The sequence below is a fragment of the Cyprinodon variegatus genome, unplaced genomic scaffold (genome assembly GCF_000732505.1).
Source record: "Cyprinodon variegatus isolate N-32 unplaced genomic scaffold, C_variegatus-1.0 Scaffold77, whole genome shotgun sequence".
Classification (NCBI taxonomy): domain Eukaryota; kingdom Metazoa; phylum Chordata; class Actinopteri; order Cyprinodontiformes; family Cyprinodontidae; genus Cyprinodon; species Cyprinodon variegatus.
In genome coordinates this window covers 1,219,329-1,236,017 of record NW_015150530.1, presented here as the reverse complement: position 1 = coordinate 1,236,017, position 16,689 = coordinate 1,219,329, and the positions used below count along the sequence as shown (strand labels likewise).

Here is a 16,689-nt window from a genome sequence, read left to right as displayed (position 1 = left end):
ATATATATATATATATATATATATATATCTTCATCTACAGTTGTGCTTGAAAGGTAACATACAGTTCCATTGAAGACAAAAAAAAATCAGATGATGGTAAAAAATATCTCTTTCAGAATTATTTTTAAACAAAAACTCTATTTATTAGAAAATTGTATGAACATATATCTATTTATCATGCTCCTTTAAAGCTTGTGAAGTGTTGCCCTGAACCCTGAAAAAGAAACACATAGAGTTTTTATTCCCATTTGGGCTGGGTATTGATTTAAATTTCCAGAACTAAATTCTACATATTTAAAATGAATTATTTTCTAATTAGACCAGTTCCATAATTTTAGCTTTTACCTGAACTACGCGACTCTGTAGTGATGTAACACATTGATTCTACTATTATATGTACATTCAATAGCAAATTAGTAAAGTAATGCTAGTTAATAGCAGCTGTATAGACTCTGTAAAATGCAGTGTTTAAAAAATTCAACTTTTATTTTGTAACTTGATCTGTAGGCATTAATATGAGAATCTATTTAGAATTGGAATATCGATTTTTTAACACAGCCTTAGTTTCCACAGGTTGCTTTGTTATATGACCTTTGGCAGACCTTCTTCCTGCACCATTTATGTTTTCACTTATCCATAAAGGATTTGTGGAGGGCACAAAAAGCCTTCCCTTCCACAGATTCTAGACATAAACTGTTAAGCAATCCAGATGTTGGTGTTTATGCTGCTCCTTTAGTTTATGTTCTCACTGTCAGCTTACATGTTCAGTTATTTCATTATCTATCAAAGGTTGAAACCATAATCATGTTTCTGTCTGTAATTCTTCTGTTTGTTCACAAAAGTTATCATGAAACTCTTAGATGTTTATTGACCGCTGGCCTTTTATTTATTTATCTGTAAAGATTTTTATACCTATGTTTAATTTTTTTTCCACTGCATGTGAATGCATTAATCTGTATTAGTGCATAATATTCAAGCCAAGCAAACAATTTTCTGATTGTATTTCGACACAATTTATAAATGTTTAAGGGGTATAGATACTTTTGCAAGGTTATAAATATGTATAGATTTTTAGATACACATGTGTACTAGTTCTTTTCTCCTGTTTTTATCAACTGTTGTTGGAATGTATCTTCAATTAAAAAGTTACTGTCAAAATTAGCTCTTTCTTTCATGCAAAATAAGCAGGCAGTGAGTAGGATAATCCATCAAAGTGGGTTAGAAAATATTATTCCTCACAAAGTAGACATGAGCTAAGAATTTCAATCTACCTCAAGTTAAATAAAATATATGTATTTGTTTTTTGCTGAATCATAGCTTTAACCTAGCAAAATACCTGGGATCCACTGGGTCATACTCCGAAAACCAGATGTACTTTAACTGGGAAAAAGCATGTAGATGTGCACTTATGTTTCGTTGGGTTTTTCAAAACACACAACGATGTTTCTTTGTGTCTTTTGAAAAGAAAATAGCAAAGATGTTATACATGGCAGCCCAATTTTTGAAAGGATGCATTCAGAGAAAACCTTAAGAACTTTTCACACTTTTTACTCGCCTTCCCTTTAACCTTCCTCATAATCTTCTCATAACTGCACCACCTCTGTTCATCTGCAATGATGTACTGGATTCAACAAATGTCACACCATGCTGTCTATTAGTCCTCACTGATCAAAAGTTCTCAGTTTCATCCAGCACAAACCAACTGGCCAAGTGGAGTCAAAACATCTTGAAATTCAAAGCCTCACCCATATTTGTTGGGGAAAGTAAGAACAGCAAACCCTTTGTGGTTCTGCTGTATATTTATGAATGGTTGAGCCTTTGGGCGAAGCTGTAGAACAATGCTGCTACACTGAAGGGCTGATTTTCATAAGAGAAGGGGGCTGATGTCGGTGCTGGGGAGGGCCACTATTGGGGCTTGGTACAGCGAGTGGCGAGAGCTTCTGCTGGTGTGACTCCTTACTTGTGAGCGTCTAGGGGAGCATTGCTGGAACCGTGCCTAGAGGAGCTTTGGACTTTCACCGCAGTTACCTACACAGGTAAAATTTGAATGTTATATTTTTCTGCAAGAAAAAGCAGGATGAGATAAAAGCACAATGAGGGTTGTGTAAATGCCTATCCAATGTTTAGTCCTTTATTTTTAAGGTCAAACACCTACAATCAGGATGAGTAGCTGTTGTTATTTGCCTGGGCCCTCATACTAATCAGTTAGCGCGCAAAAAGTGAATGAGTCACAGGTTAGATGGCATCGGACGATGAATAAGTGCGTATGACTGTTGTACCTTAGGGGATGCCTGGATGAGTGAACGTGCTTGTGATGAGGTGTGAGTCTTCACACACAGCAGAGGGTGTTTGATGTTTGCCTGAGCAGCTAAAAACCCTGCTAATTATTACAGAAAAGGATTTCAGTTCAGAAATACTTCATTAATTCCAAAGGGGAATTAAATGTTGCAGTAACTCATAAGTTATTTTTTAAACAGTAATGCCCTGCAGGTTTTTTTTATTAATACAGTGGATTTTCACATCAACAAAGGTGTGATGCAGGTCGACAAATCTTTGCATGTGATTGAGCATTTTATGGTGAATCTAGAAAATGTATGCAAATTATATGAACCAAACTAGATTGAAAAGTAAAATTACATCAAATATGCTTGTTTTCTCTCCATACTGACCCACTTTGTCCAGTCTAAATATTATTGAAAATATTCATATTCATTCAAAATGTCAACCATTCAAGATACCTGGTGATATAAACTCATCTCACCTTGTTCATAACAAGTCAGGGCTTTGGGAGTCCTCGCAAGACTGCAGTTTATTGGTTTATGTCGGTTTGTAGGTGATATTTCTCACCTCCTTTAGTTCAGAGCGGAAGGGAGGGCACTCTTATGAGATAGGAAGCCTGTGGCTGCCATCTGCTCACTGAGATGGGGATTGCCAGACTCACTTTGTTTGCCAGGTGGAAAGAACACAAAAAAAGCATCTAGTGCTTTTGGTTTGTTGTTCTGCTGGGATCTGTCACCTAAAGCTCTCCTCATAGATGTCAGTCTATAGCTGGTGGTGAAAGGAAGGAGAAACATTTCATACTGGTATGAAGTTTAAACTTCTATACAAACTGAATGAAGAACGATGACTGACCTTTTAAATCCTGGTCGAAAAGGTCAGGCATTTCTGCATATGCATTTGTTTCTATGAAAAGTGCTAAATTATTTAAAAAAAACCACACAAATCATAAGCAAATCATAATCTCTTAAAATCCAGTCTTTTCTTTTATTTTGAAACAGAATGTCTAGCTCTGTACTGGCATATATCGTCTATTTTATGTTTATACTGTGTGTCTTTTAGTCTGTCCACGCTCATAACAGCTCTGCGCTCCATGTGTGGGAGTGGGACCAGTCATGTTTTAAGACCATCTGCTCCTCTGAGTATTTTGGTTAGAGCCTTAGCTTCTGGTGGATCAACGCACGTCACAGGCAAGCAGCAAGGCGCAAGCTGTGAGCGGGCCTGTTCCGGAAAACATTCCTCCAGTTTGTTCGCCTTGCACAATAGGCAGTGTTCTGCAGACAAGGTTCCCATTCTTCCCTCCATCTCCCTTCATCCAAGGAGCTGAGTCGCTGCTCTTGTGCACGGTCTGCAGATCATATAAGCCATGAGAATGTTCTCTTTGGCTCGGCCAATTGTTTTTTCTGTAAACAATTTCATTGGCATGATAAATCACTAAAGGTGTCATGACCTGATTTATCTAGAATATGTATCCCAAAGGAACAATGCAATCAAAGCAAAAACAATGGAGATTGATTGGAGAAAGATTTATTGTATAACCTTATATACATGTGAGATAAAATTATCTCTTTAAATTTCTGTTAGCAAATTTCTTTATATCTAAGACCACAAAGCCAAATCAGTGGTACCGAGTTTGGTCTGATCCATACAATCTGTATAGATGATTACTTTGTTTCCAGCAGGACAATGAAGCGATGCTTATTTGACAAACAGCACAGAGGGAGTGTGGAGGAAGGTCAAATATCAACGATCTCCCCACCAAAGACCGAGCCAGCAGGCTTTATGCTGCGTGTGTGTGTGGGGGGCTATGGCATGCTGCTTATTCATGTTTCCAAGGCCCTGAATGTAACAGTCTTTGCTATACATCCTTTTGAGTTTTTTTGCTGAGGGATTCCCTTGAACTCACTCTTTCTGTTCTGAAGGCGTTTTAATTTAAGTCACAAACTACTGTTGCATCAAAGCCTTTGGAAAACCTTCCAGACTGGAAACATAATTTAGTTTTGCTGCATTAATATGGATGTCTCAGTGGGTCTGTTCTTGTGCACCCTGCCTCCATAAATTCCTCATCAGTGAATGTCTGGAACATATATATGATCAAATATTAGATCTGTATGTGCATAGAAAGACATAGCATCATATTAGAGAAGAAAAAACACTTTCTTGAAACTAATTATAGAACTCTTCAGTCGCAGTAAAAAATGAAGTTAAAGATCAAACTCTTTAAAGTAATGTAAATTAGCAATTTACATAATCATGTTTTTTCACAAGTTCCTCCTACACTTCATATGTTCCTCTAATGACGCCTTATTCAAAGTGGTTTTGAGTCATCTCTGCTTCTCTCTTCAAACTAAAACTGGAATAGCATTGATTTGTTTCCCCTCAAAATGAAATAACTTTTTTTTTTTTTTTTTATCAACATCTTTGGATGAATGCATTTTATATCAGATCAGTTGTGTAAAAAACAAAAAATAAGTAGAAAACAATTAATTTCAAAAAAATTATTAAAGTTCTCAAATGTAAAGTTAATTTTGAATGCTCATATGATAAGCTCCTTGAATCCTCACTGACCTTTTAATTCCATAAATCCCAGAACATATAGAGCATTTGGTGGGAAAAGTAATGCGATATTAGTTTAAAATTGGAACAGTTTGAATAGCTATTTAGTCTTGAATAATCACTGCCTTTCTTTTTAATTAGATGGAATTTCATTTAATCCAGCTTCCGGGATAAATCTTTCTGTCTTGCAGAGTGAGGAAAACAGTTTCCCCCTTTACTTTCTGGTGGATCTGTTTGTGCTTTTACATCTCACTCAAAAGACTCAGGTTTTCAATCAGATCTTAGCTTTCAATAAAAATATTCAAAGTTTTCAAATAATTATTTATTTTAGAAAAAATCCCACACATGACTGTATTTAAATTATGTCCTCTCCTTTGGTTAAATCACATATAGACCATATTTGGTCCCATTTTACAAGCCACCTTTACACCATGTTACTTGTTACATGTAAAGAATCAAGATATTAATTAAATCTCTCTGTCTAGAGAGGTGGCTAAATAACCTTGGAAGCGAGACATCATAATATAAAGAGATTCAGACAAATGTTAAATAACACAAATAATAATGGGCATCTATTAGTCTGAAAAGGAATTAGGCATCTCTAAAACTAGCTTAGCTCATCAACACATGGTGAAAATAAGGAGCAGCGTTAAATCTTTTCAGAAATGATTGGCCAATCAAACTCGAAGTATTCATAGGGAATTTATCCAAGAGGAAAAAAAGCAATTCAGAGAAATAATATAGAGGTAAAACAATTCCATAAAATACAGGCTTCACTTGCCTCAGTTCAGGTTTAGTAGTGATTGTATTAAATTCCTTTTTCATGATACCACTACAAAAAATCAAAAAAGGAAATGGCCAAAATGGTATCTATGGACAAGTTCTAAGGCTAAAAGTACTGCAGACCCAAAAGAACAAAAAGTTCCAAAGTCAAATATTATCACAGAATTCAAAAGCTAATCAATCAAACCAACAGTCAAATCCTGTGGTAGTTACTCTATGGTTGTTGGTTGATAGGGTTCTTCAGACCTTCTACAATCTGCTGTAATGAATGAATCCATTGATTTTGCAAAGCTGCATAAAAGCAAAAATATACCATTACTTTGTAAGCTTAAGTGCGCTTGGATTATATATCGTAATATGTTTATTTAAAGATCATCAGCACATCTACTTTTGGATATTAAAATATATATCTTAAAGTGGTCTAGTCAAAGCCTTCTTTTTTTTACATCACACAGGCGGTTCGTGCTCACAATCTCTCCCATGCGAATAAGTTAAAACAATTCTGCTCAACACAGTGGGTCAAAGCGTTTTTTTTCCCTTTCTTATCGCCATTAGGAACTATGCATAATATTGAACAGTCTTTATTTTTCAAGGCATTTAACAAAACCAAAGCAGACTCTGAGGGGGAAAGTATCTATGACAATACATTTCTTTTATTAATGGGGCTTAATGAAATGTTTTGTATTTGTTTTTGTTTAAACCTTGTATATAACTCTTTCCATGTAGTGAAGAAAATTTGTTGAAGATGCTTTACTATTAACACTCTCCAATTGCCTCCATATAGAAGAAATTAAACAAAGAAGATTAAGATGTGTCAGAATCTCAATGAAAGATAAAGATATGGAGACTACCCATGAAATTCATAACACAGGAAAAGGAATGCTGAGTGGGCCACTGACAGCTCTAGATATGACGGCAGACATATTTAAATCCACCCACCACCAGACAGGGCTCGTGCAGGCTCCCCTTTCTTCTTGTTTCCAAGTCACATTGGATTTTAACACCTTTTTTGTGTTCTTTTTACACAGAGTCTGGCATCTAGAACCCCGAGTGAGACAACCAGCTCGGGGAGAACAAAAGCAGCGTGCAGAAAACAGAAAAGAAGTCTTCAGGGTTGTGAGGCAGCAGGAGCCTGGTGCTGAGGCTGGTATGAGGCAAGTGTTTTCTGTGTGGGCCCTATAAGCGTGCACACGTATGCAGCGTGCACCATCTCAACCGTTTGTCTGCCCCATCAATGAGGCTGTTGTTGAGGTTGGTGGTGGTGTCACTGGCCAGGCCTTGCTGTTCAGCTCTGTTCTCTCCTGCTGTTGCTGATGCAGGACCTCCCTCTATCCCAGGTCACAGTCATAAAGCTCTTGGCCTTTTGTTAGAACCCAGATGGCTGAGACTCATGTTCCTTGCCTGGATGTCTCAAAAAGTGTCCCTTTGTTTGGGCTACCTTTAGTACGAAGACCTAAAATCAATGTGTATTTATTTTTATATACAGAACACCTACTGTATGCTATTTCTGCTTCCCATTTCAAAGTATTTAGATAATTAACTACTAGAAAGGTCATATTATAATCTGTAAAGGTGATAACAAAGTGCCTTCTTTAATCAATATGCAGCACACTGGTCAATATTTACTTATACAGACTGTATTGCCACCATGTGGCCAAAAGCTGCAGGTTGAAAGGTAACAAGCAACAAACTCAAGAACTCCTATTATTCAAATAAGCTTCATATGAAGTTAAAATATAACAGAATTTTTTTTTCGAGGTTTGGCTGCATGATGAGCAGCATGACGCAGCCCTGGCCATGTCAGACAAGCAGAAACGTTCCCTGCTGTCCATCAGTGAAGTTAATATTGGTCATGGATTCTCTGGGGGAAGTTGGGATGTGTTAATCGTAAAGCTCTGAAGAGCCATCCTCTCCCAATCTCGCCATCTGCACACACCGGCTGCTGCAGCACTAAGCCAAAATCATCTGCTAGTTCTTGTTTTAACTTCTCATGCATTTACTGGTATAGATTTGATTTTTGTTCTATTTTAACACAGTTATAGATTTACACTGAGTATAGAAAATTTAAATCATGGCAACTTGCAGTAGAAATTTGGTCATTTCTATGTTGTGAATCTCATGTTTTTTTTAAAAACCCAGAACAATACATTTCTTAATTGTGATACACATTGCAAATGATGCATACCACCGTATACCACCTCACGGTTTTTGATCTTGGCTTCCGGTCGTTCCTTTTAACCTCTTGCGTTATCTGTTATTGGCTATCAGTTACAGCAAAGAAAGACAAGAAAGTATTGCAGCAATTCACATGATCTATATGGAATTCATCTTGACCTAATTGTCACCAAGGGATAAAAAATAAAATAAAATTTAAGCAAAAATTACCTTTTTATATTATAAAATTGCATAAAAATAATATAATTTTGGATCTCTTTTTTTTTTTTTACAACTACCAACATACTGATACTCTTTAGGCAGTCATGTTACAGGACTTGTTAATGGTTGTAATCTAGTTTGATTCAAACTGCAGGTTTGTTAGGAAAAAATTGTGTTTAATGAAGTTTTCACCTGAAGTTGGATTTTAAATTGTCAGCATACTAGACCTGAGTATCCAATATTCACGAAAAAATGACAAGATCAAAACTACTGGTAAACAAACCAAAAAAAAAAAAAAAAACTGGCTAAAACAGCTAGTTAAATCAATATTATAGAAACTATACACTTTTGCATGAACCTTGCATTTTCTGTAAAGTCTTCTACTGTAAAAAAAAAAGCTAAATTATTTTGTACCCAGTAGGCCTTGTTTATGTGCTGCATCTTGCCATTAATTCTAGCACAGCACAAATAGCATCAGTAATGCTCTGATGACATGATGTATGGTGACTGGTGTTTGGCTTCATGTTAGAACTCAGCCCACAGTGAGGGCCATTCATTGTGAGGTCTTACGTATGGCAAACATAATGAGAGACTCCACTGAGGGGGAGCTAGCAGGTGCCCAATGACGCTGCGTTTGTGGGACTTACTACTGCTCTGTGTCAGAGTAAAAGTGATGTAATCGCCTGATTATGGTGACGGGATTCATAGTTATTTTTTTGTTGTTTCTTTCTTGTAGAGAACAAGGGTGTCGAGCTATCAGGGTGTGAGTAAACACCATCTAGTGTAACTGTGGACAAGCTGCAGGGATCCAATCTGTTTTGATCTATCAGTATTTTAAGGTAAAACTTGATTCACTCACCAAAGTCCTACATATAGATAATTAATGTATTTATAGATACATTATAGATAATGAACAAATGTCAGTAAGATCCTTCTAGAATTGCCATGTTAGAATTTTATTATGTGAACCTTTTTTAATGCTTCATCAGATTTACTTGATCTGATAGCAGCTGTGAGTTTAAGTAGACTAAAGGTTGAAAATAAGGCATTCAAATAGTTAAAGGATTTAAAAACTGAGGTTATCAAGTCATTATAGATTTATCTTTTTCTTTTTCCATTGTTACAGAGTAGTTAAGACTTTATGTAATTCTACTTAAGGTATCAGTAAAACAATATCCTCTGACACTTTAGGAATAAATGTGATGTAAAATTTGTTTGGGGGATGTAAAAAATGTATAACAGGTTTTTTGACACAATTGGTTAAAGAAAATGTAATTATTACACCATTGCTGATTTCATAAAACAAGCTTCAGACATTAGCTCTTTTCAAAACAGGTATTTTTATGGGATTACAATCACATTTGTTTTCATCATATTTGTTTCTACCTCTAGAAATTTCATCATAACTACCTAATTGTAAAAGGAGTTAAGAGCTCTATATTAGGAGAACCAAACACATATTTATTGAGAACTGATAGAAAGTGATAATTCACACACTCCAGTCAAAGGTTGGATGGGATTGAAAAAGTCACATAATTACGATTATAATTTTAGACTAATCCCACATTAAAACCAATAGAACATGCTTTTCACTTTACAGAACCTTTCAGTCGGGTTACTTATAAGTGTTGTACATGATTAGCATTGATATCAACAAGGCAAAGACCTCATATAGACTTTTTATTTCTTCTTCTTGATGATACATGTCCTGTGACTTCCTGGGTGGCCTTGCTTTCAGAAGTCTATGGTCCAGTCCTAAGCAGAGACAATGTGGTGTTTGGAGCGGCTTATACCTCTGCTGTTGATCATCAGCGGTAAGAAACTCCAGTGTTCTCTTCATTAATCAAAACAATGTGATATTCTTTGACTCTGAGATAAAAGAAATAATATTAACTGCTCCACTTTCTCTTTCAGATGCCAATTCTCAGTGGAATATTTGGGTACCTCGGGATATTTCGGCAATGGCAAACTCCTGTGTTGTTATCCCATGCAGTTTCATGTACCCACCTGGAATCAGGCCTGCTCGGGGAGTTCATGGTATCTGGTACTTTGGCCAGCCCTATCCACAACTGTTCCCCCCTGTAGTCTTTAAATCACTCACAGACGTTGTGCACGAGAGCTTCAAGGGCCGCACAAAGCTTCTGGGTGACCTTAACCAGAGAAACTGCACACTGCTTATTGGTAATCTCGGCACAGAGCACTCAGGAAGATATTACTTCCGTGCAGACATTGGTGGAGCCAACAAATATTCCTACCCAGACTTCGCTGAGCTCAAAGTCTTAGGTGAGTCAATATAGCCAGCATTCTTATTGGTGACCCAGAAAAACTCAAACTAAGGATGAATATGTTTTGTTCCTTAGTTCAGCCCAACATTGACATACCAGAAGAGATTGTCAGTGACAACAGCCTGGAACTGACATGCTATGTTCCTGATAACTGCCCCGACATGACTCCAGAAATCCAGTGGATTTACACTGACTACCTGCCTGATCCGGAATTCAGCTCTGATTTTATAGAAGAAAGCAACACAGCAGTGCTCTCTAACACCCTTAGATTCACACCCAGACCTATGCACAATAGCCAACTGCTGGGTTGCAGGGTCATCTACCCAAACACCACACTGGTCTATGAGAGGATTATCTCTTTAGATGTCAAGTGTAAGTACAGTTAAACCTGTGATTGGATGTAGCATCTGGAAACTTGAGTGCTAAGAAATGCTAACATCTGTTTTACCTTACCTTTTAGATCCTCCACGATCAGTGTGGGTGAATGTATCCTCTGAAGTGATGGAGGGAAGCTCTGTGACGCTGCACTGTGAGGTGGACAGTAACCCTTCTCCTAGGATCGCCTGGCTGTTTGGAGAGCAGGAGCTGCTGTGGGACACAGCAACAAACATCTCTCTCTCCATGGATGACATAACGCCTGAACAGGAGGGCGTTTATACCTGCGTTGGAGACAACAGCTTTGGCATTATGAATACTTCGTTGTACCTGACTGTGAAATGTGAGTCTGATGGACAATAAATTAGCTCCAGAGTACTTCTGGCTAATAGCCTGATAAACTAGATTAAATGTGAGATTAAATGTGTAATTTAGTCTGGCCCCGATGAACGAGACATCAGAAGATTGTTGATGAGAACAACCCGTTGTTTTTCAAACCATGTAAAAGAAAAAAAAAAAGCCTAGGAATGCCTTAATTCTATCAACCACAATGTTCTTCTGTTTGAAACATTTTCAGATTAACGCATGGTCTGCAAAGCAAGATGAATGGGCCAGATTTGCCCAAATCTTCTCTCTTCGAGATGCCCCTAATATTGTAAAGGCTCCTAAGACAATTTTATGAGATACTCCTCTTGCTTGTCATCTGTTAGGGTAATCTGGTCTGGGATATTGCTACAACTTTGACCTTTAAATGAGGGATATATGTTGGCTTGTCTTAGCCCGATAGCGTACCAGCAATTGAGGTGTTCCCCGCCTTCAGAGAGGGATGCAACCTGTTGAATATTATGTTTAGTCAATCGGAAAAGGTTTTCCCATGGAAAAAAATCTAAGCAAATCAATTTACCAGTTTAGCACTCCTTTAATTTGATTCTTTTCAATTAAATAATGCCTCATTAATCTCAAAAGGAAATTAAATGTTGCAGTAACTCATATTTTTTTTTCATCAAGTTGGGATCTTCTGTATCAGCCTGTCTTATACTAGATCTGGAGAAACCTCTGACTGACGACACATTATTGTTTAAAAATCTTCTCAAGAGGATGCTCATTTTAGTCCAAAATCTCCTTTAATTTAACCAGCCCCTTTTGCAATTTGAATCGTTTTTCTCTCTTTAAATTGGTACACAAGATATCACCATTGCTTTGTCTTAAACATTAATATACTGTGAACCCGTATTTGATCTTAATACGTTTTGTAAGATTACCTGTCTAACATCTAAATTTTCCCAAATTCAATCTGTTTGGCCTTGCTATAGACTGGCGACCTTTCCAGTGTGTACCCCGCATCTCCCCCATTGAGTGCTGGAGATCGGCACCAGCACCCCTTGCGAATCCAGCAGGAATAAGCATGTCAGAAAATGAATGAATGGATGGATAAATCTGTTTGTGGAGTTTGTTACATGCTGTGTGGCTGTACAAACACCGGAAGACCAAAGCTCTTATATCTACATTTTCTTTTGTTGTGTGGTATCTCTAAGGTTTTGAAAATCATGTTTGGGATCTGCCATAAAGATAGTTTGAGATGTTTGAAGTTATGTCCAAAACTTATAAGCATTTAGTATCATAGGCTGTAGAAAACTAATTTGATGTCTTTATTCAGTTTTCATGCAGATTAACTTTTCCAAGATGATACATCTAATTCTTTGTGTAAAGAGGTCCAACACTTCACATCATCATAACATAAAATAATGCTGTTTACAAATTACATTTTTTTAAAAACATTAAAATCATAATAAGTTTTGAATTGACTGGTTAGTGATCATTCATTATACTAGAAGTAGAAGCAAGATACACTTCGTCTTTTGTGCAACATCCACTAAAAGAAGACCATAAGTGTTTTAGTTCAGAATAACTACCCAATAGAGATGGGAGGCAGTGTGAAAAATCTGGTATGCTGGGTCGACTTAGACTGCTAAAAGATTTTTGCTTTTAATACCTACTTACTTTTACATTAGTTCATTTTACAAGAAATATTGAGTATTCTCTGTTCTCTTTCAAAAGAGTGATCACTCTGGCGCACCACCACCTACCGCCATTAACTATTAAAAAAAAAAAAAAAAAACGTTTTAAAGTTTTTGAATAGCACTGGAAACAAGCTGCCATTATGTTGCTGATATCATTCTCATATTATGCTGTGGTCTTTGCTTTTCATTGACTAATCCTTTAGGCCTCTAGGACCAACTTAGTTTAATTTAGTGAAAATGAGTCTTCAGTCTGAGGCTAAGACAGAACACTGCAGGACATCCTATGTGCCTCAAGCAGTTGAAAACTTCTTGTAAAATTTACAACATTTAATTTCTCTTTAGGATCAAAAAGCTTTGGATTTCAATTGTTATCTGCCATAGATTATACATTACAAACTCTTTAAACATGACCTCACTTCAGAAATCCTGAACTTTTACTTTAACCTTTTCATAACATGAGGACCCAAATTTGGGTCCTCAGCACTCGCCCCAAGATGGTTTTTAGACCTGTAACATATTCTCTGGGGTCTTGCCTTCATTTTGATACCAAAACAATTTAAATAAACTCTGTAGTTCTTGAGATATATTCAATTCATTTTGGGCATGTTATTTTCAAGCATATTTCTCGAAAACAGGCCTAGTGTCCAGTCTTTATCAAATGCATTACTGTTTTTTGTCAAGTTTATAAGAATACTTGGTAACACACATATATGTTGATTTACTTAGCAATTGAAAATTAAATTAGACTTATGGTGATTATCTCTTTCCACATCATTTTGGTATTTTACGACTGAAAGGGAAATTTAGAACTGCAACAAAGCTTTTGAGTTATTTGATCCTTCCTTTAATCAGTTTAAATGGTATGTTACAATATGATTGGACTAGAAAAAGAAATGTACTATGTTTGCTTGTTGTGACCCACAGATTATCCACGACTGACAACTTTGCTATTCTTGATTGTCATGCAGTAGTTTCTAGTGTTCTATGTTTACCCACCATCTGATAACATGCTGTTAAATTACTGTCACTACTTGTTGGTGACCCACCAGATTCAAATATATGTTTTTTTCTTTGATAACTTTATTGACAGTCAACAAGAAGACATTTGTTTCCAAATAGTGCCTAGTAAAAATAAAACAAGGTAAGGTTCTCTCTTTGTATTGCAGATCCTCCTCGTGAACCTATTGTGAATGATTCCATCACAGTAGTTGAAGGCACTTCACTGGCTTTGCACTGTAACACCATGGGGAACCCAACCCCGACTCTCACATGGCTGAAGGATGGGGAGCTGGCAGGCTCCATCACTGCTGGCCAGCTCTCAGTGCTGGATATCCTGGAAGTCACGCCACAGCAAACGGGACAGTATCGCTGTCTGGTGGAGAATGAGCATGGACGAGCCAGTGCTTCCCTCAATATCACTGTCGAATGTGAGTGCTTCACTCCCCTGTATTATTCTTAGTGGAAAATGTAAAGGGTTTGAGAAAATTAAGCTCTGTAACTGAACTAATCTAATCTTCATTGTTTGTAACTGTTAAGCAAACATTTCATGAAGGTCCCAGTGATAATAGAGCAACATTATAAACAACTAAACTGGTTTGTTAGTATGAAAAGATATCCCCTGCTCTTACCTAAATTTGTCTGGCCTTTGTCCACAGATGCCCCTGTGTTTCTGGAGGAGTCAAAGTGCACAGTGGTGAGGGAGGGGGTCCAGTGTGTTTGTGTGGCCGTGGGAAACCCTGAACCCACTATTGAGTTTTACCTACCTGACCTCAACATCACCATCAATGAAACCGATAATCGGTTCAACTTCTACACACACTCAGATGGTCACACATCCACTGCTATGATCAAGCTGAGGGAGAAAGGTGAGCGGACTGACAACAGCGGGCCGGCTGTAAACGTCCTTTGCAACATATATAACACCTATGGGAAAGAGAACGTCCTTTTGGAGCTACAACAAGAAAGTGAGTCCAAAGAAAGCTATATTTGCTTTAAATGTTATCATAGGCTTTAACGGTTAAACATTGTGAAATATAAAACATTGTTATTTCAAAACCTAAATGTTTCCGGTTACATAATCAATCAAAGGTGAAAAAAGCTGATGATGAGCTAATAAGATTTTATCCATTGCCTGAGTATGAGGGAATACAGGAAATGCGTTGTACATTTTGATGAAAGCATTTCCCAAGTAAACATCCTTTGACAGAGTAACCCTTTAAAAAACTCATTTACCAGGTAACCATTTCCTCAAGAATCACTATCTGCTGTGCGTACAGTCACCTGTTTAGTTCATTACAAGATTTCATTTGAAAACACAAAGCCTTGAATGTCTTTTGCAAAGATAGAGGATCATTTCTGTGTGATACTTTAATGAGGAAAAGAAGTATTTGAATGCTTCGCTATTTTGCAAATTCTCCCACTTAGATGCATGTGTTCTGTGGAAAATCCAGAAATCACAATGTATGAATTTTTAACAATTTATTTGTATGATCCAGCTGCAAATAAATATTTGAAAACTAGAAGAAAACTAGAAGAAGCTAAACATGACTGTCAGTCTCCCTCTGACTGGGGCTCCATGCAAGATCTCCCCACATGGGGTCTCAATGATCCTTAGAAAGGTGAGAAATCAGCACACTGATCAGCACTGGGACAACCGTTTCTAAGGTTACTGTGGGTAATACACTAAGGCGCCATGGTTTGAAATCATCCATGACATGGAAGGTCCCCCTGCTTAAACCAACACATGTCAAGGCCTGTCTTAAGTTTGCCAATGACCATTTGGATGATCCAGAGGAGTCATGGGAGAAAGTCATGTGGTCAGATGAGACCAAAATAGAATCCTTTGGTCATAATTCCACCAAACGTGTTTGTAGGAAGAAGAATGATGAGTACCATCCCAAGAACACCATCCCTACTGTGAAGGATGGGGGTGCTAGCATCATGCTTTGGGGTTGTTTTTCTGCACATGGGACATGGCGACTGCACTTTTTTAAGGACGGTATAACTGGGGCTATGTATTGCGAGATTTTGAAGGACAACCTCCTTCCCTCAGTTAGAGCACTGAAGACGGGTTGAGGCTGGGTCTTCCAAAATTACAATGACCCAGAGCATACTGTAAGAAGCTTGTCAAGGTTCTGGCATGGTCTAGCTAGTCTCTAGACCTAAACCCAATTGAGAATCTTTGAAGGGAGCTCAAAATCCCTGTTTCTCAGGGACAGCCCAGAAACCTGACTGATCTAGAGGACATCTGTGTGGAGGAGTGGGCTAAAATCCCTCCTGCAGTGTATACAAACCTGGTGAAAAACTACAGGAAATGTTTTACCTATGTAATTGCAAACAAAGGCTACTGTACCATATATTAACATTGATTTTCTAAGGTGTTCAAATTCTTATTTGCAGCTATATCATAAAAATGAAAAGATCCTGCATTGTCTCTCATGGTGGACATGCACCTATGACGACAATATCAGACCCTTCCATGATCTCTATAGGGAGAACTTTCAAAATAGCAGTGTTTTCAAATTCTAATTGTCCTCACTGTATGTTCTTTGAATTATTTTATAAGTTAAAATCAGCTATGTTTAATTTTGAGGGCGGTAATACCTTATTTGTGTTTTACGAGTTATCCGTAACACAATTACACTCATGAATTGCAAATGTACACAATCTGATTTTTTTACACCATCCTGAAGTGTTAATATGGCTTTGGCTATACAAAACATCAAGTACAGATATCCAGATCTTTACTGTAGACCTGTATTGATCTCTTTGAGCAATTAAAAACTCTGCTGATGTTAGTCCTTCATTACTTTAGGTTAAAGTACTGCAATCACTCCCACATAATCTATCCACTCCAGTAAATTGAGTCTGTATTGATCTACAATAGAGAATAAACTTCAAATAGAGAACGAGTCCTTAGTTTCAGTCACACAACACTTTGTTTTCAGGATGTTATACAAACCCATGAGACTTTTCATCCATCCATCATCCATCCATCCATCCATCCATCCATCCAT

The 16,689-nt window shown here is 37.3% G+C and overlaps 1 protein-coding gene across 8 annotated transcripts in view; it reads left to right on the top strand.

Annotated features, from left to right (window-relative positions):
* mag (myelin associated glycoprotein) overlaps window positions 1-16,689 on the top strand; it is a 26,140-nt gene that overhangs the window by 3,764 nt on the left and 5,687 nt on the right. For 2 of the 8 annotated variants that reach the window (XM_015372923.1, XM_015372928.1), the window contains exons 1-9: window positions 1,863-2,036; window positions 6,645-6,763; window positions 8,729-8,831; window positions 9,731-9,806; window positions 9,907-10,275; window positions 10,353-10,649; window positions 10,738-10,995; window positions 13,840-14,100; window positions 14,329-14,637. In XM_015372923.1, coding sequence (XP_015228409.1) covers window positions 9,761-9,806; window positions 9,907-10,275; window positions 10,353-10,649; window positions 10,738-10,995; window positions 13,840-14,100; window positions 14,329-14,637 — 1,540 coding nt within the window. In that variant the 5' untranslated portion in view covers window positions 1,863-2,036; window positions 6,645-6,763; window positions 8,729-8,831; window positions 9,731-9,760. Of the gene's footprint in view, window positions 1-1,861; window positions 2,037-6,644; window positions 6,771-8,728; window positions 8,832-9,730; window positions 9,807-9,906; window positions 10,276-10,352; window positions 10,650-10,737; window positions 10,996-13,839; window positions 14,101-14,328; window positions 14,638-16,689 lie in introns of those variants that run through there. The other 6 variants (XM_015372929.1, XM_015372930.1, XM_015372926.1 and 3 more) reach the window with 5 other exon arrangements.